The sequence below is a fragment of the Macrosteles quadrilineatus genome, unplaced genomic scaffold, assembly GCF_028750875.1.
Source record: "Macrosteles quadrilineatus isolate MER2022 unplaced genomic scaffold, UCM_ALF_1.0 Scaffold_8__2_contigs__length_117827958, whole genome shotgun sequence".
In the NCBI taxonomy this organism is placed as follows: Eukaryota; Metazoa; Arthropoda; class Insecta; order Hemiptera; family Cicadellidae; genus Macrosteles; species Macrosteles quadrilineatus.
Genome location: NW_026542601.1, coordinates 55,294,169 through 55,322,030, shown reverse-complemented (window position 1 = coordinate 55,322,030; position 27,862 = coordinate 55,294,169). Strand labels below are relative to the sequence as shown.

Here is a 27,862-nt window from a genome sequence, read left to right as displayed (position 1 = left end):
AATATTTAAATTGAGGAAAATAATATGTCTCGTTACGTTATATCAAATGGTATAGTACGATTCCACGACTAATAATGTTTACTGAATTAGTGATAAGAACAGGTGAAAGACGTAACAAGCAATGTTAAACATTCCTTGTATACAAGAGAGGATTCCAGAGACTCCAGAGTTGTTGTTAAACTTGCAACAAATCAAGTAGCTACATCAAAGAGCTACATCAAGATGTCATTCCCTCCAAAACTTTCACCACTTGACCGGAAGTGACAAAGAAGAAGAAAGACATCTGGAGCTGGGATGGTCATAGTGTGGGTGTGAGAAGGTCCAAGATCTGAACGCCCACGGGCTCGATCCACGAGCTCCAATTATCAAAATCCTCTAAACAATGAACATAATGGCTCCTTAATTTCCATATTTATATGAAAACATTACCCACAGAGAGTTTCCATTATTTTCGGGATAAACAAGAACAATGGAATTACAATGGTCAACCTCTCTGTCCTCTGACCAAAATTTGCGTAGGTTGAGCCAGAGGCATCATAGGTTAGACTGGATTGTAGGTTTGGATTTTATAGGCGAAAGTTTAAATCACTGTTTTCAACTAAGTCATTGGAGCTGTGGAACTGGTTGAATCGACTATAATTGTATGATTGAGAGTAGGCAAATTGGTTAAGCGTTGTGTCTCAATCGTGAACTAAACTTCCCAATTCGTTGATTATAGGAGAAGAGTTGTGTAAACATTTGGCTAGTTGGGAACTTCTTATCCACGAATTTGTGCGGGCATGTCTTTCAATGATATATCAGGATCTGGAATCTATAGCACGGGTACTCAGACTGCGTGAATTTGATCGTGCGTTTAGACACTGTTGGTAGACCTTTAATTATGTTTAGGAGTTTATTCTGGTTTGTTGTTTTACATATGATGACTTTTAACCTTAGTTGTTTGTGATGAAATTATTACCTTAGCTTTACTAGTTAGTGATTGAAAACTCCTAAAGAATCCTCAACGATCAAAGTTAAACTTAGCAACTTATGGACGAAATGTTATTTTCCAAAACAAGTAAAATATAATTTATTGTTTTGATCTCGTAAATATTCAAACAGTTTTTACTTACGAGTAATACCAATGTTCGAATAATTTTCAGAAGAGTATCAAAGCTGCCAGTCTTGTTTGAAAAGTGGAACGCGTATGTGGAGCTGATTTGTTATTGTATGTTAAAACGTTTTACTAGAACATTCACCGCCCGAGATTGCTCTTGACATTCTCAATGCGTAAGGCAAATGTTAATTTTAAACAAGGAATGTGCAAAATCCTGATGGTTCCTCACACTTTCTATCGTCGATTGGTTTTTAGAAAGCATCACTAGTGAATACATGTAATTAAAAACAATTTCTCTCAAATCTCTATTAATGGAGAGAAAACTCACTACACACAGGACACTATATGATTTTGCGAAGAGGAACATCACTAATTACTAACTAAAGAAAGACTAAATAAAAAAAACATAACTAATTGCAGATAAGCTTACACCATTTACCAATTAATTAATTGCTTTCGAATGTGCCACACTTTCACCGACCTAAAAATAGTTATCTAGAAATGAAAAATATGTTTAATCTACTAATATATAGGATAGATTCTGTTCACAAGAGCTTTATCTATGCTAAACATTTAATAAATATACGTCTCGAAAAGATTTTAATAAAACACTGCACAGTAAATAAATTTCTATCAAATGAAGTTGCAAGGCTGTACATTGCAGATTTGTAGAACTTTATGGAACTAACATGAAATGTGGTTCAGACCCGCTCTATGTACTGTTACTAATAGGGGGGGGGGCGTAGGGGGGGGGGCATGGGGGGTTTGCCCTGGGGGGTCACGAGCCTTCAGCTCCCTTATTAATGGGTTCTCGCAAGACTTATAGCGGATCATACGATCCTCCAGAATAACACGTACCTGAGGTATGCCCCCATTGGAATGTCTCAACTAATTTTCACTGTTGTTGTGCGGCTTGTAAATCATTTCACATTCTGGATTATGTATTTGTAAGTAGTACAGGGTATTGTTTAGATGTGACTTAATCTCTTCTTTAACTATTTAACCAATTAAATGACCTTGATGTTGGCGATGTTTAACATTAATTAAATTTAACATAATTTCACAAAAGGTCTGCCACACTTAATAAAAAGTCCAGCAGGACTAGGCGAACAGAAGTGTTCCTCAACTAACAAATTTCAACAATAATTAGACCAGGAGAAGACACATAGAAGTGTTCCACTAATTATGATGCAATATCTGCCTTAGTTTGAGTGTTGGTCTATTAATTGTGATTTAAAATAATTGGCGCAGTTGGAGTAGTGTTCCATCTAGATGCAGGACACCGCCTATCTGAGCTGCACGACTGTGTGTAATGAGCCAAGGGTCGCAGTCGCAGATAGAGCCAGAGCGTGATAATGACGGAACTATACTGGTAATAGGATCGTGGCTTGGCTGTCTCGTGGCGGCGGTGAAAAGTAAAATCAATCAGGGTCAAGGGTTAACAGGCCAGAGTGACATTCGCGACGTGGGTGATCGCTGGAGTAAATATGGATGATTGGAACTGAGGTGTGTCGCGGAGTGTGCCTCCTAGATAGTGGCCGAGAGAAAATATGTACTATTCAAAATATGTCCTTGTAATAAACACGCATTACACACTGCTAACTACACTCCACTGCAGTAAATAATGCGTTTGGTTCTCCGCAAATAGAGTAAGAGTTTTCTGCAGAAGATTCGGCTGTTGCAGAATGAGCTACACCATGACGAACCACACAAAACTGGGGCTGCTTTTGGTCATTGGCACTGCTGATCTCAGTCAGTACAATGAATACAAATTGGTCAGTAACAAAACTGACATTTTATTCATACTTCAACCATATTCGCCTCAGATTTTTTTCTGGTTGGAATTCTGGATTCCAAAACGGATTTTGATCAACATAAAACATTCGAGGACAAAAACGTTTACAGTGATGTTGTAGCAATGGTTCCCATAAGATTTCAATTACATTGCCTACCTTACTAATACACCTCATCCTCTTCAAATCCTAACCTTCCTTAAACCTTCCTTAACCTTCCACTAGCCATGGCCCATAAGTAATCCAAATATATCCACAACAACTTTTCTCAGCTAGTAATTCATCTGGACCAAACCCTTGCCAATCCATAATGCATGCTTGGACCTGTCGCAACGCATTAATAAAAGATGGTGCCCTCAGGGATCGCTCAGTAGAACAGACCGCGGCTTATAACAGCTCTGTCAACCTCTCAGCCCAGAGCACAAATCCCTCCGAACCTTTGTTGGGTTTTGTAACAATGCAATTGAATTATGCGCTTGTTTTGCTTGTGAAATCGTCCCATAATTAAATGGACGGCGGCGGTGTTTGAAGTCAAGGCTACGTGGCGTGCTTTTTTTAACTACTGTACCTGTGTAATTGTTTAACAGCGTGAAATGTTTTGAGATGTTTGCAGCTCACAGCTAGGGATCATCATAACTTTTTGTTTAATGTTTTCATGGGACGTCCGGGGGGACGTCCGCGGGGATGTGTTCAATGATCAAAAGGTGACTTTTGTGATTGTGAGCTACTCATAAAAAATTAATTTTTCTCCTGTTTCGGCTCACAGGTCACTACAATAATGGCAATGAATAAGTATTATGACTTTTCTCGTTTTCAGTCCATGGACCAAATATATTAGAGAGTAAAATATTCTTTGGTTAAATACCTATATTCCCTATTAGCCTATAAAACATTTGACTCTTTACAATCAGGTTAGGATAGATTCAACAATTGTACATGCTATTTTTATCTTTGCTGTAACATATATTCAACTCATCTGAGATATAGAAAACCAGCAACAGTAGAATGTTCTAGGATTAGTCAAAGTTTTGAGGCTATGCCGTTATTGTTGCTCTCTGAGAACGAAAACAGGGGATTCGTTCAAAGAGATTAGTTCATGTCCCTATTAATTCTCCCCCCGGCTCACACCCTTCTTTAGCGTATTTTTCCTTAACTATTTCCGTAACTAATTTCACGGGATTATTGCTATGAGATTCATAATATACTATTTTTCTTTTGTTTTAGTATGTCTCATGTATAGGTATTTTTCAAAAGTTCTCTGTTATCCTATTGCGAAACGTAGTTTTTAAATTACTTATGAAGTGAATTGTACATCAGTATTAATTAGATATAAGTTTAAGGACTTACCGGTTTCTGTCTCGAAGGAGTCCTGACGGGCGCATCTCCGGTGTGCTGAAACAAGGAAGAAATCGTTAGAAACTAGACATATTGAAATCTAATGATATAAACTAAGTAGCTGTGTATAAACGCAAGTCTTGGAGTGGTTGATTAATATAGGGCTGCAGTCTATAATCCGTTACCTTACACAAAATGTATTCAATATCAACCACCGTGTTTAATACATTGCAAGGTGTAACTATGTAATGTTTCTGGTCGGAGGAAGATAATATTTTGTACAGTCGACTATCCATACTCTGGTAATTATAGAGAGTATTTAAATCTTGTAATCGATTATGGTATCACAACTATTTTCTTGAGCATCTTGTAGGATAACCAAGTAACCAAGTTTTATATAATGTTATCACCACACCCCGTTGATGGGCGGGGCGACATAACGTTACATGCAGCCCTCGTATAATATTGTCGGTTAATTGACCCCAAGAGGTTACAGTTGAGGACCGGAAGCCCTGGAGAGTCTAGAGGTACTACGAGAGCCCTTGAGGGACAATGTGTAGAGGACTTAGACGTCCCGCGGAGTCAAAACAAGACACGTCGACGCTGCGGGCACTCACAACCCTTCCCACGTCTGGAGTTCAATGTTTCACGAAAAAAAGTTAAGCTTAACTTTACACAAGTTATGAAAATGCGTCCAACCATTGTTTAACGATAGAAGAGTTTTGAGAGATTACAGGGTAAACAATTTGAAGGTTTGAGTTTCAACAACTGCAGGTCCTAAATGACTGAGAAAAATAAATGATCTTCGTAATGAAGACGCAGAAGGCATTTTACATTAGAATTTACAGTAATTCATTTTCGGGTTAAAATACACCTTAGCAGCGTTCCCATCTAGTATTAATTATAAACAGGTTTTTTTAAAATGCAGGCGAGTGCTTTTTCACATAACTAACATACTTTTTACTTGATTGAAAATCTATCGACACAAGCTGTTCTTCCCGTGCTTTGCAACGGGAAGAAAATGTAACTTAGAGAGCTATTAAAGTGGTGATGATGTGTGTTTTAAAATACAGAAACTCAATGATTTAGTTTGAAAATATAAACTGTTTTAAAAGTTTATACCCATTTTAACTTTTCCTGTAAAGACAAAAATACTGCTAAAAGAACCAAAATTCCAAAAAATACAATTAGATTGATGTATAAAAGCATTGAATATATTAGTTAAAATAATTGTATGTTTGATAAACAAGAGGTATAATTGAACTTTGAAGAAAAAAGAAAAGTGTAAATTCCAAGAAACAAATACAAGCGTTGTACAATGATAGCTGAATTGTTAAAGGAGTCATGCATTTTCAATGCAGCTTCAACAGGGTGAGGGAGGATACACTCGGAGATAACTTTGTTGCCTTTACTACGTTATAATTTGTATGATTGTTACGTAAAATAATGAAGCAGTTCCTAAATAGGATATTCCAGATAATTGTAAGATTTTTTTGCGAAATATATACTTAAATGTTGAAAACAAAAGACTTTGTAACAAGTCGTAGGCATATTCATGGCTGAATGATTCTATTAAATACTAGTCAAGATTGAAACTCTGGGTGAATTTGAAATGGACATAGCGGACAGATATATCAAACAACATTTATGGAGGGATGGGTGGGCGAGGGGCCGGGGTTGGATGATGCGTTATCATCATATGCGTAAGCATCAAAATAACAATTCAGTCGAGTTCTACAGTGAACCATCACAGGGGTTCTCAGTTAGTTATCTCAGATGTTCTCATTGGGGTCAAATGTTAACGGCTAAGGGTTATAAGACATGAGATACACAACACACCTCTGCCATGTTTAACCACACACAATAGTATTCGATACTTTGACAATTGATGAGACATAAAATATGCTATAGTTCTACGGTTTACAAGTTGTTGTTCTTTCAATTCGGCTTGGTTAAAGAAGATTTGTGTAAACAACAAAACTTCGTCAACTTGCATTATAAAACCGGCTACAAACTTTACCATGGGAATGGGAGGATGCCTACTCCTCTAAAGTAAAATATTATATTTATTTAATAAAATAAAAGCAACATACACATGCAGTGACATATACACCTGTGACTGGAGGTAGAGCGCGGTGTGCCACACAGTGAAGGCGATCCTGTGAAGGATGGTGGCGTCTAGAACTACAGGAGCGTCCTCTCCTTCAGTTACTGAAGACCCGTATCCTTGATCCTGGGAGCCGAGACTGGAGCTGCTGTCAGGACGACCGAGGCCACCTACTGACCGCGACCTAGGCACTCCTCGGTTCGTCGTACCCATGGTGTAGACGTGGAAGATAAACGGAGATGCAGGGATCTATTAGAGCCTAGTAGTCCATGCTGGCAAACTTCAGTAAGATTCTACCTTACTGTCCATCATATCACCAATTTAAGTATGCTTCGCTATGTCCTCACCAAATAGGAATCCTTGATGATAATATTCGATAAGATTGTCAGTATGATCTTCTAGTAGGTATAGATATGAAAAATAGTGTGAAAATAATTCCTTTAATGTATAAGTCAAACTGTAATATTCTTCCTGAGATCTCCTTGTAGGTAGGCAACTTTCAATAAGGTTCCTTGAGGGTCTTTTTAGTAAGTGATGTTAATTTTCAGAAGAATACTTTCTGTTTTTTTCACACATCCATTCAGTAAAATGACTTTGCCAGTACCAATTTGTTACTTAATTGTCAACCTCAGTAGTTATTTTAAAAGGGCTATAAGTCATCCAGAAATAAGGTGCCCACACTTGGTTATTTGCTTCAAACCTCACTCAAAGTTCAATCACTAACCGTATATTGAGCAAGCAGTTGATGCTGATATGTTTTGTTCAGTCTTGTGCGTTTATAAAGACACTAGATTGTGATAAATTCGAAAGATGAAGATTATCTTGAGTTAAAACTACATAAATGTTCAAGAGAAGAGAAGATTGGAAGTTGTAGAAAACCTGAAATTTATATGCAAATTGGACACAATCACATCATACTATTCTGTATCCATCCAAGAGATGAAGATATTTTGTTAGCTAAAATGTTATACTACTTCAAATGAAATTTAATAGTACTTAGGAATAGTGCATATAGGACCAACATAACTTCAGGATGTTGAACTCTAACATAACATACAGCTACAGCTAACATTCATAAACATTATTTTCAACTTTTGTTTGCCTAGATTTGATTACTTCATAATTTGATCAAATACTGGTTAATATGAGTTATGAGTTATACATGTTACTCAGTGTTTACGTAAAGATGATCCAACTCGCGCATGCGTAACCTTGCCGACGTCAGATGGTTACAAATTATTATCATACTGTATCAAGCTTCCATTTAGCACATCGAACCACACAGTATAATATAAAGTTAAAGCTTATTAAATATGCTCCGGCTACGTTCCCAAACACCACTGATCTTGCTCAGCAGTGCCGGTCAATACATGCTTAGCAAAACAACGTTGCCGGTTTTACATGGTAAATTTGCACTACAGTAATTAATTGTTTCCTGAGCTGCAAATTCTTAAAAAAATGATAGCCCTACTCAATTGACAGAAAATATTTATTTTATGCTTTTGATAGGTATATTCGTATTTTTTTATTCTAAAATTAGGTTCAGTTTCAATTATATTGATGGATTTCAAACAAATTTTGATAAATTAAAATGTTAGTTTTTATTTTGATTTTAAAAACTGGTTTCTTAAAACGTAGACCATATTTGGATTTAGCTAGTTCAATAACACATCCAAAAGGTATTAGTTTATACGTTTGACCCAAATTTCATAAACATCGGAGAGGTAGGTTTACAGTGAGAGTGTAACACGCTTATGCACGTAATCAAGACGATGTAAGTAAATACATGGTGAATATCAATGAAAATAAAATGTACAAAAGTAAATACAAAAGTACCAGACTTAGGTTTTACCATGGATACTTTGCAATATCTACTACATCGTTATGGTTTCTCTCTTTATTTAAATCCTAAAGCAATTATAAAACTAATAACTGAACAATAACTGAATAACTGAACTGATTATGTAATTTGATGTGGCAAACCTTTAACCAAAATCAAGGGACTATCTCAGTTTAAATAAATACCCCCGCCGCAGCAAACCTGCAGACTAAGCGAATTTCCATTTGACTGGTTTGATTTACACTGAAATGTCTACTTACAAATATAATATTTATTCCCAATTTCAATAGAATTAGTTTGACAAGTACTTAGGTTTGCTGCATCAGGGAGGGTAAAACTGTTTTTTTTTTGTAAAATGTTAATAGTATATAAGAAATAAAAACATTTTCCAAATTTGATCAAAATATGTTCATAAACAAGCAAACTACAACAGTTTACTTATTCTCCATAAGAATAACATGGGAATTTTAAATTCTCAATTTTTCGGAATTTTCTCCGTAACCATTAGGCGCATAATAACGCTTCAATATACTAAATTATTTGTTTTTTTAAGCTCTACAAAATGGTTTGGAAAGAAATTGCTAAATTTTATGTTTTTTTGGTCAAAAATGGGAAAAACCTATTTTTACCCCATAAAACCCCCCGTAAACCCCCGTTCCCATGGTCCGATCATGCTGGATCGCGAACTCGTTCGAATAAACGTAGGTTTACACGTTTATACCAAATTTCATCAAAATCGGATAATTTTTGCTCGAGTTATCGTGCTAACGGACATATATATATATATATATATATATATATGAATTTGAACGGATGGTGTTTTTGGCCTATAGGGACCTCAAAACGAAAAAAAAATCGGTCCCGCGTCCAGGTCTTACCATGAGTACTACGGTAATAGCTTATTCCCTATATGGGAAATCCGCTAAAAATACAAATCTTCGTGAAAGCCTTATCAACTGACGTACAATTACTGTATACTATACTTCTTAGAAAACTGTGCACATTTGAATAATCACTAGTAAATATTAGGTTAATGGGAGGGTACAAATCTTGGAAAATCACAATCACTACACTACATCACATCGATGAACTTATCGCAACGAAAACCGCACTGAAAAAATCACACGTAGACACCAAAACCGGTTAAAACACAGTGTAAAGTCACATTTAGACACCAAAAGCGGTATAAACACAGTTAGGATCGTCTGAGCGCCGCACCCTTTCCCCCTCCCTTACTGTCGCATCCCCTCGTTGTCATGGCAACTGCACCCCTCCGAAATGCAACCCAAGGGCACTACAATACTACATACTACACCCCGTGGAGTCGTAACTGCAACTGCAACTGCAGGCGATTAAGTAGCTTAAATCAACAACGAGTATTACGAGTAAACTTTCAGTATTGTATAAGTTAAAACAGAGTAAAATGATTAACATCAGGAGGTCCATAAGGAGCTACCCCCCCCCCCCCCCGGATGTCTGCGATTCATAACAACCCCTCGTAATCTATACTTCCGCAAGAGCTGCCAATTCCGGTATCCCGAGGGTAAGAGCATTGAAAGATCGTTAATAATTTAGAGTGCACTTCACTTACAATTTATTATTTCATTTATACCCTGTTTTATTTACGTTTAAAAAGAGGGGGCCTGAACATTACCTTGATGAGAGACGTTTGAGTATTGTTCACTTAAATATGTCGACATTGTTACTGAAAAATACGGTTTGCACCAAACTGAGGTTTATCACAGGATTGAACTGGACAACCTCTGAAAATAAAGCGATCATGTGATTCCTCAATCACCTCGCATTAATACACAACATTTGTTATTAAAAAGGCAACTTTAGGATATTCATCTCACAACTTATAACAATTTATAACACTTCTCTTATGATTTTCACCAACAGCAATGTAGGATTTAACCAATTTTACAATTTCTATCGTTAGCAAAATTTGTTCATAAACATTAAAAAAATATACATCGAGATGTTAGAGGTCTCGTAATCAAAGTAAATAGTTTTGTTAAAAAATACACATATCACATTATTAACCATGTTTACTGATTTGAATTATAGTACAATCCAACAAACACCTTGACCTACTAGTTGTCCTTTAAATGTTACCAAAATGTTTCATTTTAATCATAAAATTAAATTATAGTAGCAAAAACTTACGTTTGATTGATAAATTAACAAGAGAGGTTTTTACAAAAGGCCAACCAAGCCTACCACTTGACCTTATTACTAAGGGTAGACTTTCATTGAGGACTTTGGTGACAAAAGAGTTCGGTTAACAACAACTTGACTTTTACAGTCGGTGTAAAAATATTTAAAAAACTCAAATAAAGTACACAACAGAAATCTAAGGTTAAAATGCTCAGTAGTAATGATCGTAAAATCAAAAGATACCAACTTTTTTTCGAATTCCAGGTTATATTTCGTATAATAAAAAATATGTCTTTACTATAATATTTGTAAAAAGGTTATTGTTTTTTAGTACTTGCATTTTAAAGTTACTGATTCAACCTCCCAACATAGCATGTTTTTTAATGACAGGATACAGTATTAAGTTTAAAGCAACAACATTCATTCATTTACACTTAATGATTAAAATATCTTAAACATTATTTTAGAACTATTGTGGAATCCCGGATAGTGCACCATCCTGTGAGAACTTACTCTGTAATCGTTTCGGAGGACGTAACAACATTTACTCGATAAACGACCACACGTTTCGTAGCCCATCATCTGATACCGCTCTTCATCAGGTGGGAAAAAATTGAACCCGACTTATAATTCATAAGGACAAGCACCATGCCCTAGGTTATCATTATACAGTCCTAGACACATCCTGCACTGTGCTACATCATTCAACACCTTTGTCCTACTCAAGCGTTATAAATCTGACCGAGGAATGGGAGGGCTAATTCGAGGGTGTGAGGTTAAATTGAATATTAGACAGTGTTTATAGATTTTGTTATGGAGCTGCGGGCTGGTTGTAAAGCCACGCCTTTTTTTGTGGATATGTTTTGTTTATGGGGGTTTGATCGGTTCCAAAGGTTCCCATGGGGGTTTGTACGGTGTTGTGGTAGCATGTGATTCAGAACAAATGCTAAAAGCTTTTTCGGAGCCTTTACCAATGTGGGCATAAATTTGAAATTATTGTTATTAGAACAAATACTTGAAATACAGCATACTTTCTCCCAATTCACATACAAAGTAGTAAATAAAATAGAAAAAAGGAGTACAGTAGTTAGTACATACAAGAAGTAGTACAGTAGTAGTAGTAACGTTAGAGAGTGGGGGAGGGGGGGGGGGGGTGTGAGAAGGGTTGGCTTTACGTCAATCGATATTCGACGGTCAAGGACGTTCAAATCATGTCACTAGATCATTGACTGACAACCCTCTTTAGAGGTGGGGGGGGGGCGTGAAAATATTGTAGTAAGCACAAAATACAAACTAATTGTATAAAAATTAAAAACATAATTAGCAACCTTTTTTAATTATTGTTAAACTAATTGTAATATTTTTTAGTTTTTTTTAAGGAAGCAAACAAGAACAATTGCAGATTTATTAAACTCAGAAAACACTAAAATAAACATTAAAAAGTCGAATTAAACATTTGAAACATTACATGCTGCTTTTTAGAAGAAGCAACCTGCTTTACAAAAGGAACACTCTGGGTTTCTAATAATTATAATAATTACGATTCTAAAATTTACTACTACAAACAGAATGTTAAAAAAAAACCGATACGCGATATTTTATTGTGTATGTATTTTTAACAATCACAGGCTCCTTACTTAACTAATGATGCCACTCAGTTATCTCAGTTATTTACACATTAACTATTCTAAAAACAACAACAATAACAAGGAATGAATGCATGTTAAATAGCCTACTAAAAAGTCCTAGAAATAAAACGTGTAGTGCGACGATTTGGATTTAAACTATTTTGCACACATAACTATGTTAATTATTTTTGATTCAATAAAAAAATTAACTATATTAATTCATGTATTAGGTTATATTCTATGTTTTTATTTATGTGATTTACTGAGTTGACCTAATTTGCATAGTAAAAAAAAATTAAATCATAAATATATTGTTACCAATCAAATGTTTGTGGAAGAGTAGGCATATGATGTAATTGTAGCGCATATATATCAACTTCTGGCAATAATTAAGTATATGCATGGTGTAAACGGGCTTATAAACACTAAACACTGTAAAAAAGGCCCAATATAAAAAATAACTGTCCATACAGTGTTGCGACCTAACGGCAGACATCTGAACTACGAGATCACTAGTGGAACTGCTCCTTCATGTCGTGTAGCTTACAGCAACATTTGAATTGCAAACAATATTTAAATTGTGATACGAAAACATGATCCAATGTTAACTGTTATGCAAATTCTACAAACAACTAGCTCATGAGATGGTTATGTTAGTAGACGCATAAACTACATATTAAACTACTAGGCTATACTTCGAGGATATAAGCACGGCAGTAGCACCGTAAGAATGACAATTTTAATTTATAGGTAAACACAAATCTTGGTTATTTTATTTATCGGGGATAAAGTGTGAAATGTATATGATAGTTGAATAAAATGCATTCTTATTTTAGTATTTAACAACTATCTATAATATTAAAACGAAACAGTGTTTTTTTATTTCACGATTCTGAATCAACCACTCGACGGATTTTCATGATTTTTGTGTTGAAAGAAAGATAATTTTGAGTACTAGGGAATGTCGAAGCCATAATTTTAGTTTTGGGTCCCAGTATGTTAGAAATTAAGTTTTAATTTTCAAAAAGTCTAGCAGCCGACGCTAACATTCTAAACTAGCTTTTGGTATGATTTAATTTAGTTAACATAACAGCTGAACACATTCAGAGTTTGTGACACAAATTCAGCATTTGGATAAAAATGAAAAGACATACTAAGGGTTGACTTATTTATACTATGTGTAATGCTTATCATTGATACGTTCAATTCTTCTGTGAGAGGATGACAGATTAATTTAATAGGTATGCATAGTAAACTACTAGGATGTTCAAATTATTTTTTAAAGCAATCTTTGTAATCTTCGATTTGTTTTGGAGCAATATAATTTGTTTTAACTAACAGCTGGTTAGTTATAAAAATGTCCTATAGAACTATCAGGTTATTTACTCTGATTTTGTCATTGATTATAGGAAATAAGTAAGATTAGTAGACCACCGAGATAAGTAACACCATCGATGTGTACAAGTCGAGGCCTGTACAGGAGTTAAATAAAAAAGCTATGCAAATTATTTTACTGCTCAACTTTTTTGGAAAGGGTAGGAAAATCACAATTTTTACATGTTTTGATTCATCTTGGCAGCTTTTTTGTTTACAATCAATGTTTTTGAATGCTTGAACTTTGTTTTGATTAGGCCCGGAAATATTGATGTCATAAAGATGAAGATCAAGAATCCTCAGGAATACGATTTTAAATTACCACCACATCCTCAGACGGGTGTTATCCAAAGATATACAGAAGAATGACATAGATTGAACACGACGTCATCATTGACCTAGGATACTGCAATTAGACTAACCATCCTTTTATGAAATCTAAAAAAGTTGTTTGGCGTGTGTTTAGTTGTGGTTGTGGTTACGTTTGGAGGCGCTGAATATTTTATAGTTTAAATAAATGAATATGGGGAATTACGATGTACATTGATTCAATGAGGGTGGTTTAATTATCAAGGATATTGGAACTGATAACGGAATGGATAATAAACATAGGTAGACAATTAATTACGTCACTAGCTTTACTAGCGTGTTTAGGCCTACGTTTTAAATTCCTTCAACATGTGACCAGTTCTTTTGTTCAAATGAATATTATTTTTGACTCAGCTGTTTACAAAACAAACTAATATGTTGTTGTATTTACTTTTCTTACACTTATTTATTTAGCAATTGATGCAATGAAATTGACATAAAGGATGTGTGTGGACGATTCGTTTAGTGATGTCAGGACACCAACGTTATAATTATGCGTACTGTGAATTTTTTTGCACGTTTTCGTTTTATTTTAGGGAGTTTCAATTCAGACCTAGGCCTACTGGAAATTGTGTATAGTATGAGTACCTAATTGTATTGTGGTGATATTGATTATTGAAGAGTTAGGTATGCGATGGAAGGTGATATCGTTGACTAGGCCTATACATACACTTCTCAATTGATAATTAATCTTTCTACTGTAGGCTGCAATAAAATTTGTCTTTATACGTGTAAACTAGCTGTTCTGAATTATAGGCCTACACCGTTTCCCGTACGTAGGACGGGCTAACACCTCGTTGTTATTTAAAACTTCCCAACATGTAACAAAATACTTTATTACTTGAAACTATTATGATGAGTTCCTTTGAATCCTTCATCATACCTCACCTTAATAGTTCTCCTTAAATTAATCCCTATTTTTTTATAACTAACTAACTGTAACTTCTGGACGGTCGTGACAAAGTGGTGAAGAATTAATTACTTCTCTGACAGATGAAATGACCATTCATTCATACCCTCGTGTCCTGAGAGGGGAAAAGGAGTTCCATTATGAAGAGGTAGGCTATTATGAGACACAATTCAGGACGCTCCATACGTCATTTCTCTTGACAAGTGTCCGTTTTGGACATAGGTATATTTAATTTATTAAATAATTTGATAATGATCTTCTTGTCTTATTTATTGTTTAACAGACATGTTCAAAATAAAATCATCATTCACTGTCTACAAGGATGACCAACTGTAAGTTATCATGGCTAAATAAGTGCTAAAGTTAGATATACTGGTATGATACACCCAAAAATTATTGTTCTCATCTAATGTTTAACTCATTTTTGCCAGTAAGATTGATACAATGTCCGTAATACAAGCACCTGTTGTCGACGTTAATTTAATCTGGCTATTTGGCAACCTATTGAATTTCAAAATTGAGAATGATTGCTCCATACATACCTATTTATTTTATGTACCAATGTTCCATAGCATGTATTATAGTCAACACTTAAAAGTCTACAATTAAATAAGAAGTTTTCAATATTAAGTGCGGCTAACTTAATTATAAAAAATCAAAAGCAATTCATTTTTATAACTGTAATCGTAAACCACCGTCAAAATAGTTCAATGTATTTTTTTAAAATAGTTTGGATAGAGTTTATTTAATACAATCCATTTTAATAAGTGACTATAAACAATGAGATTTTTAAAATAGAAATCGCAAGTACTAACGGCATTGATGAGATATGCGCTTGATTTCGCCTGATATTCAAGATTGTACGTACAAACTCATGTTGTAGTTCACACCCTACGGCGACCTCCTACACGGCTCACGGTACAAACTAGGAGCTACACTACATCATCTCAAAGCCTAATTAACCAGCTTCTACATACATTACCATATCGTTTGAATGCTAAACACCTCCAACCACTCTCACTGAGCGGCCACATTTGCAAGCGCCGATGTCCGAGGAGTATTTGAAAACATTTAAGGCTAATTACGAAGAGAAAATCGCTCCTCATTTGAATAGTGAAGCGGCCTAGTTTTGATAAGGTTATTAATCGATTTACAGGATTAGTTCAGCGAAAGCGAGCATGAACCATTTATACTTTTCAACTAATAGAATTAAACAAGATGAAATTGTTGACAGTTCTTATTTAAAAGAGAACCACACAGCTTCATTGTTGAGAATGCCACACAGATAAAGAGCAATTCAGGTGAGAAAATTTCCAATTGGATCAGCAATGAATGGAAAGGGCTCAGTTCTCACGACTAATAGTAGCGTTAGTGTTAGGTAAAAGGGAATTACAGTCAGGGTCCAGGCAGATAAGGGTGGCGCCGGGCCTAATAGGGTCGAGGGATGGTTAGTGTCCGATTCTGGAGATACGTCGATGGTTTAAACCGTAGACAAAGCAAACTAGCGGCAAAATATAAATTTCATACCTCGAGGGTGATGCAGTACATACTGAAATGAACAATTTAAGGATAAAAGAAATTTTTGGTTCAAAAAAGTTACATATAGGGTTATGGATTGAAATACAACTTTGGGCATAACAGAATGTAAATATTAGTTTATTTAGTACGGATGGTTCTGAAATGCATTATACGACTAAGGACAAGGAAAGCGCATTTTTCCAATTTAAAATAATTGTATTTCAATTTTTTGTTTGCTACTGCGGAAAATCCAATAAAGGCTAGAAGTGACTCTTATTCTCTATCCATAAACACTGTGTCTGTTGTGGTTGTGTCACCCCACTCTGGGGAGACCAGCATAGAGCGAGGGATGCCAATCACCAATGTGAATAGGCCGCGACCCTCTAGGCCTAGGCTGAAGTACTGTAGAGTCTAGCGTCCTGGGCTGTGGAGGTGGGACAGAATACTCACCACACTAGCAGCAGTAGAAGGAGGAGGTGATGGCGTGGTGGTGGTGGACGACGGCTGGTAGTTGGCGACTGTGGGGAACGCCTGGAGGCCATTCTTTCTCCAGTGACGGTGTATCATAAGGCTGGTGTCTCTATACCTCTTGGGAGATGTACACCAGGGCGGCGTCCTCGCTGGGGCTTCGCCCTCCGTCCGCCTCTGTGGAAATCTAAGGTTAGAAGACGTCGGAAAGTCGTCAAGCACGACTGCGAGAACCTTTGATTTTCGCGGAAAATCGTATGACCGACAGATTTTACTCGAATTCCAATAAAAAGCAATCGGATAATCGTAGGACATTGATGGTGGCGATGACAAATTATCGTCATTAAGGTGTAAATGCATGGTTTAAGACAAAGTCTTTAGAATATTTTGGGTTTTCATAGCCTAAAGATATGTTCGTTCTTCTAATCCTAAATTATAAAATTGTCTTGTTAAAGTTTCATAGAAATCGGTAAGTATCAAAGGTCATAGATAACCAACCTCACCTCCACTACTAACTCAGAACCTAGCACCGTTCTTGGCCGGATCGATCCCAACTCATTTGGTAGACAGGTTTGATTAACCCTAATGAAGTCATGATCTACCGTCATCACCGTAGAACAGTTACTCTGCTGTGAGATGACCTTACGGTTGTCGGAGGGGGGGGGGAGGATGGATGATCATGGGAGGGGTGTGATGGGAGGACGTTTTTAATTAAAACGGCCCATTTGACAAAGTGATCACCGGTGGGTCCAACACTGTCAGTACCGGTCAGTACAATGTGTTTGTACGCTTTTTGACAAAATAATGGTATAATGTCGATCTTGCAATTATGCCTCCTAAAATTTGTGTTAATTTTGTTTAAGAGTTCATAAAGATTTTTTTTCTTTTTTTGTTTGTTAGAAACTTTAAATTGCATAGGTATAAACAAAATGTGGCAATGTAAAAATTGATTACGGCCTACGCCTTTGGGACGAATGCAGGTATAATAAAATTAATGAGTTTAATAAAATTAAAATTATGAGTTGATACTCATGCAAATATCAAAATAGCTGGTTTTCATTGAAAATTAACGTTTTATTATCCAATAAGTGGGGACACCTAAGGGTTCGACAGCTTTAGCATTTTTTCTACTTCTTTTTGAAAAAGCTTTATCATTATTTTTTTTTATTTAAATCCAAGCCATATGCGGAAACATAACGAGGTAAATAAACCATTATTAATAACGAGTCTTCTGATTGATCACAACACTTAAGTTGAAGATTGTGTCTGTAAGTAAATACGAGATTTATATATATGTAGAGACATTAGATGTATAGTAAAATAGAAGACATCGCAATTGTTAAGATTTGTCTATTGGTTATTCGTACTCTAGAGATCATATGATTCCTTTGTAATGGCATTACTAGGTTAACTTAGGCCTCCCTCACAGTTGTTTGTTTCACGATTTCAGTCTTTTGTTGTTTTACTGCGGTTAAGAAGCACAAGGATCTTACTGCACGTCTCAGTCACAAAATGAAAACATGATGAAAGAATTTTCATTTAAATAATTAATTTTCCCAAATTTGAAAACCGCATGTACAGACAAACGTTAATAACATTTACAATGCTATACAAGTATCATGTACCGACATAATCACAAAGCACATTCCTATAATAGTACTGTAACTTTCAATCCGTATCCATCGAGCTGCGATCTGTTCCAATGTGGACCAGGAAAGTGCGTTGTTAGTCTAATGACAAGGCCCATCTTTTGTGAGGTCTAGAGTCTGGGTAATGATGTGTAATACCAACAATTGTTCCCCCGATTCACACCTAGTGTGGACGTGATGGAAGTCGACCATCTTGATACCCGCGCTCCGGGTCGGTGGGAGCTCGAACTCTTCCGGAATTCAAGACCTCATGAGAGTAAAAGCAGAAAATTCTATTTTTTTACTTTCTGTTGTTTGCATATTGACAAATATATAAGTTCAACAGAGTTGTTTATCTCTAACAAGCCGCTCAGTTAACTCTATGCACTTCTAGAACACAGTAAATATTTGTATTGGTAATATCTTGGAAATGGTTATTGTTAAAGAGGAATAACAAAAACAAATAGGTCTAAAAATGTAACTAACATTCTGATCCATCATAAAAATTGATTGTAATAAGATTTCCCAAAGCCGATTGCCACAGTTTTTAAGGATATTGCCGTATATAATATGCAATTTTTATAAACGTTTATAATCTTGGAAGAACCAACAGTGACACAGTAATGTGAAACCATGCACAGGTAAATCTATCATTTCCAGTTGTTACTTTAAAGGTCAATGTGATTCCAACGTTGATTACTTTTAGGTAAAATTACAGTACTTATACATCAAAGCACATTCATTTTAGATCCATGCACAATTCAATCAATAAACGTTTAACTTTATACTAACATTAAAGAGTTATTGTGAAAACAAACTTTTTAGCCACAACGTAGCAGAAAGGAGAAGGTATATTATCCAATGTTTGAAGTATCTCTCAACTTTTTAATTAAAACTTCTGTACCACAGAGTTATAAAAGTAGGAAAGTTTTCGCTCGAATCACGACTCTGGCTCAAGATAGAGTTCTGAATGGATCATAAAGCGTATCGAAAGAGTCATTAAACTATAACTGGCGTTGAATAAACCAATAACTTTAGTCTAATGGTTGGGTTCGCAGAAATACGCGAGAGGTTAGCACTTAACTGTGAGGGCAATATTGTATGGAGTGTTAGATTGGTTGTACGAGTAGGAAACTGTTATCGCTGTACAACACACGAAAACAGCGTTAAGTGGATATTTATGGACTTTAAAACAAATAAGGTGAGTATATAGATATTTAAAATCAAAATAATAGCATAGAGCTAAACTAAATCAGTTGAACATCTATGTTAAAAATTACAAATAAAAACTGAGACTTTTTTAAAAGATGATTTTTATGAAATATCACTAAAAAGCTAACTTAAGTTTTCCTAATTTTTCACAAATCCAGGCAATACTAGACAAGATATAATATCGCAAGCGTACAACGATACTTGCGCAATCGCAGCGTACTTTGACCGGTCATTTAGACTCTAATTGCCCAATTATCTGTCGCTTTATCAATTAGCGAGATGCTGTCGGTCAATCAAAGACAAGTTTAGCATTTCTTTGAAGTGGGCCTCCTCTGGGGGTTTGCTAGTTTTTAAATGGAGTGTGAAAATACTAGAATTTAGATAAATCGTTTCTGGGAAAATGACGAATATTAAAATACTACAGTAGTAGTATCCCGCTGCCTTGAGGGTTCAAACGAGCCTATTTAAATAAGGGATTATTATCTGGGGACCGAGTAAATCATGAGTATTTATTTAACATGACAATGCAAGGGTCAATGTTGAGATTTACAACATTGTAAGTTAATGGAAAAGTATTCCAATGAGCTTTCTGTTTATAACGCCTACTGTCCGCGATTTGTAAAGAAGAAATCTTTAGTATAGACAACACTCCAAGAACAATCTTTAACCAATACAGTAGTTTTATTCGTATGATAAAACTATCCATCCAGAATAGTACGGCTAATTGCCTTGTTAACTCATTTATGTATAGTTGGCTGGTACGGTTCTGTTATTTCATTTATTTGTTATTTTTTTACCAACGAATATTGAAAAATAATGAAAATTGTTTACCGTTCATATTGTGTTTGGCAGGTATTGATTAAGAGGGAATTGTTGAGTTGCATATATTGTTAATTTAATTACATATTTTGTTCCAAATGCATAGAAACACCAAGCCCTTACAATTTCAAGGTTTTAAAGTATTGCTATTTCCTATTACGACGAGGCCAAAACTGTGCGTATAACCCAAATAAAATTAATCAAGGGTGAACGTAGAATGAAGAGAGGTAAGTTTAAAGGTGACCTCATACCATTGAGTAAATAACATTATGTAGGGTTATGAAACCAATGATATTACCCTATGAAGGACCGATGGTTCCGTTTTCCAGCTTTCAACCACGATGGATGCACGATTAACGTTTATGGTTCCAATTATTTACCATTTGATTAAAAACCAATTTAAACCATTCGTTAAAAACCAATTATTGTCGTTTATTTAAGATATCAACGAATTCTCCACGGTGAGTGTAGAATAGATTTGATCAATGAAGGCTGGGTCCAGATTCTAAGCTACAGTACTGTCATTTTTTAGAACCGAACGAGAGTCTGATTTAACAGGCCCTTCTAATGGTTAATCGACCAACAGTCGTTTTTCTAATAAATCACAAACTACACGTTTTACAGTGGAGATTCCACCGGAAGCAACATTGAACTTTACCTAGTCGCTCCCAGTCCAGGGAGTGGGGCAATCATGATCGTGGATAAAGGATAATTGAAGGATTGATCGATCAACATGAACTATTAGCCACAAAGTGGGCATTCCAGTCAACAATCGACGATCAAGGCCAAACCAGTCTAAGTAAAAGCTCTCTGATCGCTTCCTTGTACGACACTGTGGATAATAATCTTGTATTATTGAATAGATGTTGTAATCCATATATATTCAATGGAAATAAATTGGTTTTGCCAAAGAAACAGCACACATTAGAAGCTTAACAGCTCAACTCACCACTTTCTTTACAAGATTCACAGCCGGCATAAAATACTTCAACGAATTATCTAGCGGTCTTAAACAGACATAAAAGTTAAAATTTGTTGTTGTTTTTATTCAGGCTACGAAAAATATCTAATAATCATGGTAAATATGATCACTATTTTAAATGGATCACTGTGACGTGACTATTTGTTGTCTTGTATCTTTGAGTTAGAATACGCTAATTTATACAAAATTTCTTTCTTATTATAGGGCAAATGTTACAGTTCGCTTATTACTCTTTGGTTAAAGCTGAACTAGACTTAATAATTACACCTTTAAATTTGGCCAAATATTTTTAAATTTGGTGAAATGGCCAATAAATGACCGTTAAACTAAGCACTGTACTATGTTTTGGAGGGAAAGGTGGGAAAAATCAAACCCCCTTATTGATTAAACTGATAAACATCCAACTGAAATCTAGGTCTCACAATAACGTACACTTTGTAACGAACCAAATTTACATAAAATGTACAAAAAATAAATAACTGTGGGAAAATGAGGAAACAAACACACTAACGAACTGAACAGAAGTGGTCTACGCCTAGGAACGGCCACTAGCCAATGTTGCATTGGTCACGGGCGCCGTCGGTGTTTTTGTGGCAAAACGTGTCTTTTGAGGCCCCGGGGACCCTTAATCACCCCATTGGGGCCCACTCGGGCGAGACTGACCGGGGCAACGGGCTCTCCACACTTGCGCCACTCTACCTGGGTCGCGATTTAAACACTCCACTAGTGCGCCACAAGCTTAGATCCACCCCTTAATCACCATCCACACTTGCGCCACCTATTTAACTCTTGAAACCACTCAGGCGGAAATTTTCTACACTTACTAGAACATGTAAATCCAAAAAGTAGGCAATCACTTTAACACAGGTTATTTTTGTTATTAATTACACACCAACATACCGTAAAATTGCATAAAAATTGCATAAAATTGCGTAAAATTACATGATCCTTCATTTATAATTACTGTACTGTCAACTGTTTTTCAAAGGAACCTAATGAGAAAATCATAGGCCTACCTCATTTCTGTTTATTTAAAAAATGTAAGAACCCAAAAATTAAACTATTTAAACTAACTGAAAACGGGAAATGCTAAAAAAATATGTCAAAAGCAAACAAAAACATAACATGGGACATTTTATAATAATTTTTAATCGGTTAATTTTAACTAGGGCCTATGGGAATTTCTAAATACCAAAAGCAATCAAAAACATTTTATTACTGAACAGTTCAGATTCAGTTACCAGTTCATCGTCAAACAGAAACTTTTAGACCAACGCACTTAAAAAAATTTAGAACACTGATTTCGTTGCGTCTACGCTGTTCAATCTTATTTTTAATGAACGACACTTTGTTTGGTAAAGTGTGAATTAATAAGTCCCATGTCATTCTTATTGGGAATAAATAAAGTGTAATAGTTTGCTTGTTTATGGATATATTTTAATCAATTTTGATTATTTCATATTAAGCTATCAACAACTTCCCTGTACAGCAAACCCAGAAAACTCAATAAAATTATGTTATTTAAATTATGTTATGTTATTTAAATATGAAATAAATTTAACAATTTCATGGTGATAATTTTGTGGAAATCTATCTAGGTAAATGGAAATCCGGGGTATTATAATTATTAAGTATATGCAGGTTTTTGATCTAATAAGTGTATCTTTTAAACCTTAAATTAAATAGGTAGTTATAGAATATTCATAAGTTCATCAGCGCCTCTTTATATTTTGTACCGTGTAGCCTAAAAGTTTCCACTGATAACCCGAATAAGAAAAAACCTAAATGAAGTTGTATGGTTGAATTTGGGTTCTATTGAAACCAATGGGGAATGTGTGATTAATTCATGAAATTTAAAGAACAAAAATGTTCTTGTGCAATATCCGCGTTGTGAAGCTTGGTTATAGCAGCTAAATATTGAGGGACCAGTAAGCCTATTTTGTTTGCCTGATTACACAATAATCACGCCTGACTGGGGATGGCGCACTAGTGGAGTGGGATTATATGACCGTTTAAGACCCCCTCACAAATGACCTGGGGAGTGGCGCACTTCGGATATGCCCGGACCAACGTCTTCGAAAAGTAGCGAACATTGGGACCGTAGAGGTAGTAAAGTTCATAACGTATTACCTCTTAAATCTTTCGGCCCTTCTAGGAACAGATTTGTTGTGTTAGGCTTGTAATCAAATACTCTGGCTAAAGCAATAGCTGATTTCAGATTTGTGACATGGTGAAATTAAAATAGCTACGAGATAGTCCCTAACCTTACGTGAATTGTATTTGAAGGTGTATGTTGTAGCAGCAATGGGTACGTGCAATTAAGTCTAGTAACCCGTTTGACTGTAGACTGATATTTTAAATAATAAAGTATTTTAAAACACGGTTGTATTTCAAACCGATACTGTGTTGAGTTTGCTAGAGAATCAGGATTAAATTAATTAAATGAAGAAATTCTTTAACATATGTATAACAGATTTGATTGCATAACCATGTGCAGATACATTTATAATTTGCCTTAGCCACTCCAAACCGGGTTAAATAAATGCACCTTACATTGTCCAACGATGGTAGATAGCCACGTTTAAATACACCATCTCTCATCCGTATCTCTGATCGTGAGGTAACGAATGTAATCTCCGATCCTAATTATATCCTCGGGTAATGATTATTATCTCTCATCTCCGTTCACACGTACGACGGCTTTCTATAGTAATTGAAGAGGGCGACTCTAGTGGCTCTATTAGACCAAATAGTTGGTAGTTTGTAATCAATGAGACGCTAGGGTTGGCAACACTGCTACGCATTACAAAATATAGTCAGCTGATTGGTTAGGTCAGTTTGGCAACTTTCATCAGTTATTGAAGATTGTCAAGTCTAGTGGCTCTAATACCAACTAGTTGGTACTGTAGTTTGTAATCAGTGAAACTAGAGTTGGCAACACTGCTAAGCTTTACATCAGTTGTCAGCTGATTGGTGAGGTCAGTTTGGCAACTTTCATCAGTTATTGAAGATTGTCAAGTCTAGTGGCTCAATAGACCAACTAGTTGGTACTGTAGTTTGTAATCAGTGAAACTAGAGTTGGCAACACTGCTAAGCTTTACAAAATATAGTCAGCTGATTGGTTAGGTCAGTTTGGCAACTTTCATCAGTTATTGAAGAGTGCCAGACCAAATACTGTAGTTGGTAGTTTGTAATCAGTGCGACACTAAGGCTGGTAACAATGCTAAGCTTTACATCAGTAGTAAGCTGATTGGTGAGGTCAGTTTGGCAACTTTCATAAGTAATTGAAGAGTGCCAGACCAAATAGTTGGTAGTTTGTTATCAGTGCAACACAAAGGTTGGCAACAATGTTATGCTTGACATCAGTAGTCATCTGATTGATGAGGTCAGGTTGGCAACTTTCATTAGTAATTGAAGAGTGCCATCTCTTGTGAATACATCACACCAAGTAGTTGGTAGTTTGTAATCAATGGAACTGTAACTCTTCAACGTCATCAGTATTTTGTTGCAGACACTCTATGCCACTTACGGATTTATACTACTTAAAAACATCCAAATCGAATTTTTGTTTGTTTTCCGAAAAAAGGGTTTGCACATTTTGTTTGGATTTACGTAGATTGACAAACAAGATGCATTCAACTCTGAATTAAAAACACACTTTGATAAGTTTCACAGCCATAACAATGCATGCGCTATCAGTGGATTGAAGTGTTGTGAGTCATCTCCATCATACTATAATCGGCGGATATATTCATCATGAGAACAGACGTTCGATTGTTGGCTGCATCTCCATTCGGATTAGATTCGAGGGAATTATCTCACTCGGATGAAGGGAGAGAGAGTAATTGGCTATTAGTTATAAGTTTATTGGATCTTTAAAATGGGTTATTTGCTCCCACTATCATCTCCAGTAGGCAACAGTATAGGCAACAGTATAAGCAACATACAGTACAACAGTGGAATTCGTGGGGTAATTAATTTGAATTTATCTTGTTACATAAGCCGTGAAAAAAGCAATTGCAAATCAACGTTCTTCATTGAAGTAAAGAAAACGTATGTGTGATTTTTTAAATCCAATTATTGATTTTATAAAAAAAGTTACAAGTTCCTCAACATTTCCTCAAAAGATGGCATTGTCAATATCCAATACTTGGAGCCAATACTTGCCAATACTTGGAGAAATATTTATCGAAACTACAATGCCGCATTTTGAAGCTTTTAAATTACTAAAAACACATAGAACCTGTGTATTATACAGTTCCTGTATGAAAACCTCCATAAGTAAAGGTAGAGAAAGGGATCAAGGGATATAGAATAGTTACAAGCCGTTGCACAAGAATATGTTAACAGCGGATTTGTCGACTCGAGCCCGTGACCTCCGACACTGCAATGTCAGCAACAAGGTCAAAGGTCAGCTACGATCGCTTACTCGAACACTGAAACTACAAGATACCATATACTTTCCCCACTCGTGCCTCTATTTGTTTAAAGGGTAAATTTGTAAACATTGTTTTTGTCTGAGATCTTATTGAATTATTATCTTAAGGATAATCAAAGGATTTTAGAGTCAGGTTTATGTGGAGGGGTCTTTCTGTTTACAGTTTATTTCTCGCTTAGTCAAACTTAACAATGTATAGAATCAATACAACCTCTGATTGTAAATTATGCTATCTAAATGTTTTGGTGAAAGACCAAAGAGTACAGCACAAAAGTGCATACGCACAACTAGTCTACATCAGCTCAAAATTAAAACAATTGCAAAACACATACCTAAAAAAGCTGCAAATTCTACATTAGAATACAATAGAAGTACCAAGACTTAGTTTTGGAGTAATTCAATAGTGTTTCCAGAACAGATCCGGTGTTTCCCCAAGTTTTGTTTATGCTATGAACACTTTACTGCTTGTTTATAATAAACAAGATGTATTTTCAATAAAGGATTTTACAAAGTTGCAAAACAGGTTTTGAGATTATATAAAGCTGTGGGTGGTTTGGCTGTAATCCAAAATTCCGAGTGTGGTATAATAAACTTAAATAAGTGTGGCCGTGTACGTCTGTTACAAACAATATACTGAAATTGTTGTGCGACTTGTAAAAGCTATTACAAATGTTAAGTTTGTAATGAAAATAAAGTTAAAGTATAAACGAACAAAGAAATACAACTGATATACCAAGAGACAAATGTTGTAATTTGGCTAAGATTCCGTTAGCTGCGTCCAACTTCTTTAAATGCAAGTTGTGTGAAGTAAGATACGTTAGAATAGTTTCATTCAATTTATGTATTGTAAATAAGAAATATTAAGGGGTTTTGAAAAATATAATTTAATAACTAACATAATATAACTGTAATTTTTCAAAGTTTATCGAATTCAACCACGGAACAAAAGCGACACGCGCTTGGAGGCTCGATACTTCAACCCGTTGTCTTTGATCATGCAACTTAAAAGATTCCTGCTAAAAAGCAGCTTACTCTAGGAAATTACTTAAAGAAGCTGAGTTCAATTTATTAGAAAGCTATTCAGATTATCAGCTGGTTTCACTACTTGTATCGTTACTTCATTCAATTTTTTATAAATTACGAACACAGAAGAGTACAGAGAAGTGGTTGTTGATTCTCGATACTGTTCTTCCATACAACAGAATTAATCACTTACAACCTCATGTATTAATAAACAGTGTTTCTCGTACATAATATGTTTATCTACTACCACTACGTAACGTGTAAACAAGGTCATTGAAGGAGACAGGCCAACATATCTCATACATGTGCAAGAACCACGGTATGTTACGTGGGCTAACCTGACTCAGCCCACGCAGCACGCAGCACAGCTACCTTGCATTGTAACTGTTCAACCAGTGGCTGAGACATGGAGTAACTACAACGAACTACCAGCAACTGCCAACATATCTTATACATACATGTTCAAGAACCACGGTATGCTACGTGGGCTAACCTGAATCAGCCCACGCAGCACGTAGCACAGCTACCTTGCATTGTAACTGTTCAACCAGTGGCTGAGACATGGAATAACTACAACCAACTACCAGCAACTGCCAACATATCTCATACATGTGCAAGAACCACGGTATGCTACGTGGGCTAACCTGAATCAGCCCACGCAGCACGTAGCACAGCTACCTTGCATTGTACCTGTTCAACCAGTGGCTGAGACATGGAGTAACTACAACCAACTACCAGCAACTGCCAACATATCTTATACATACATGTTCAAGAACCACGGTATGCTACGTGGGCTAACCTGAATCAGCCCACGCAGCACGTAGCACAGCTACCTTGCATTGTAACTGTTCAACCAGTGGCTGAGACATGGAATAACTACAACCAACTACCAGCAACTGCCAACATATCTCATACATGTGCAAGAACCACGGTATGCTACGTGGGCTAACCTGAATCAGCCCACGCAGCACGTAGCACAGCTACCTTGCATTATACCTGTTCAACCAGTGGCTGAGACATGGAGTAACTACAACCAACTACCAGCAACTGCCAACATATCTTATACATGTTCAAGAACCACGGTATGCTACGTGGGCTAACCTGAATCAGCCCACGCAGCACGTAGCACAGCTACCTTGCATTGTAACTGTTCAACCAGTGG

The 27,862-nt window shown here is 35.9% G+C and overlaps 1 protein-coding gene across 1 annotated transcript in view; it reads right to left on the bottom strand.

Moving 5' to 3' along the window:
• Positions 1-27,862, bottom strand: part of LOC129001237 (tensin-1) — a 386,355-nt gene that overhangs the window by 89,665 nt on the left and 268,828 nt on the right. The window contains exon 5 of the mRNA XM_054428467.1: positions 4,237-4,281. Coding sequence (XP_054284442.1) covers positions 4,237-4,281 — 45 coding nt within the window. The remainder of the gene's footprint in view (positions 1-4,236; positions 4,282-27,862) is intronic.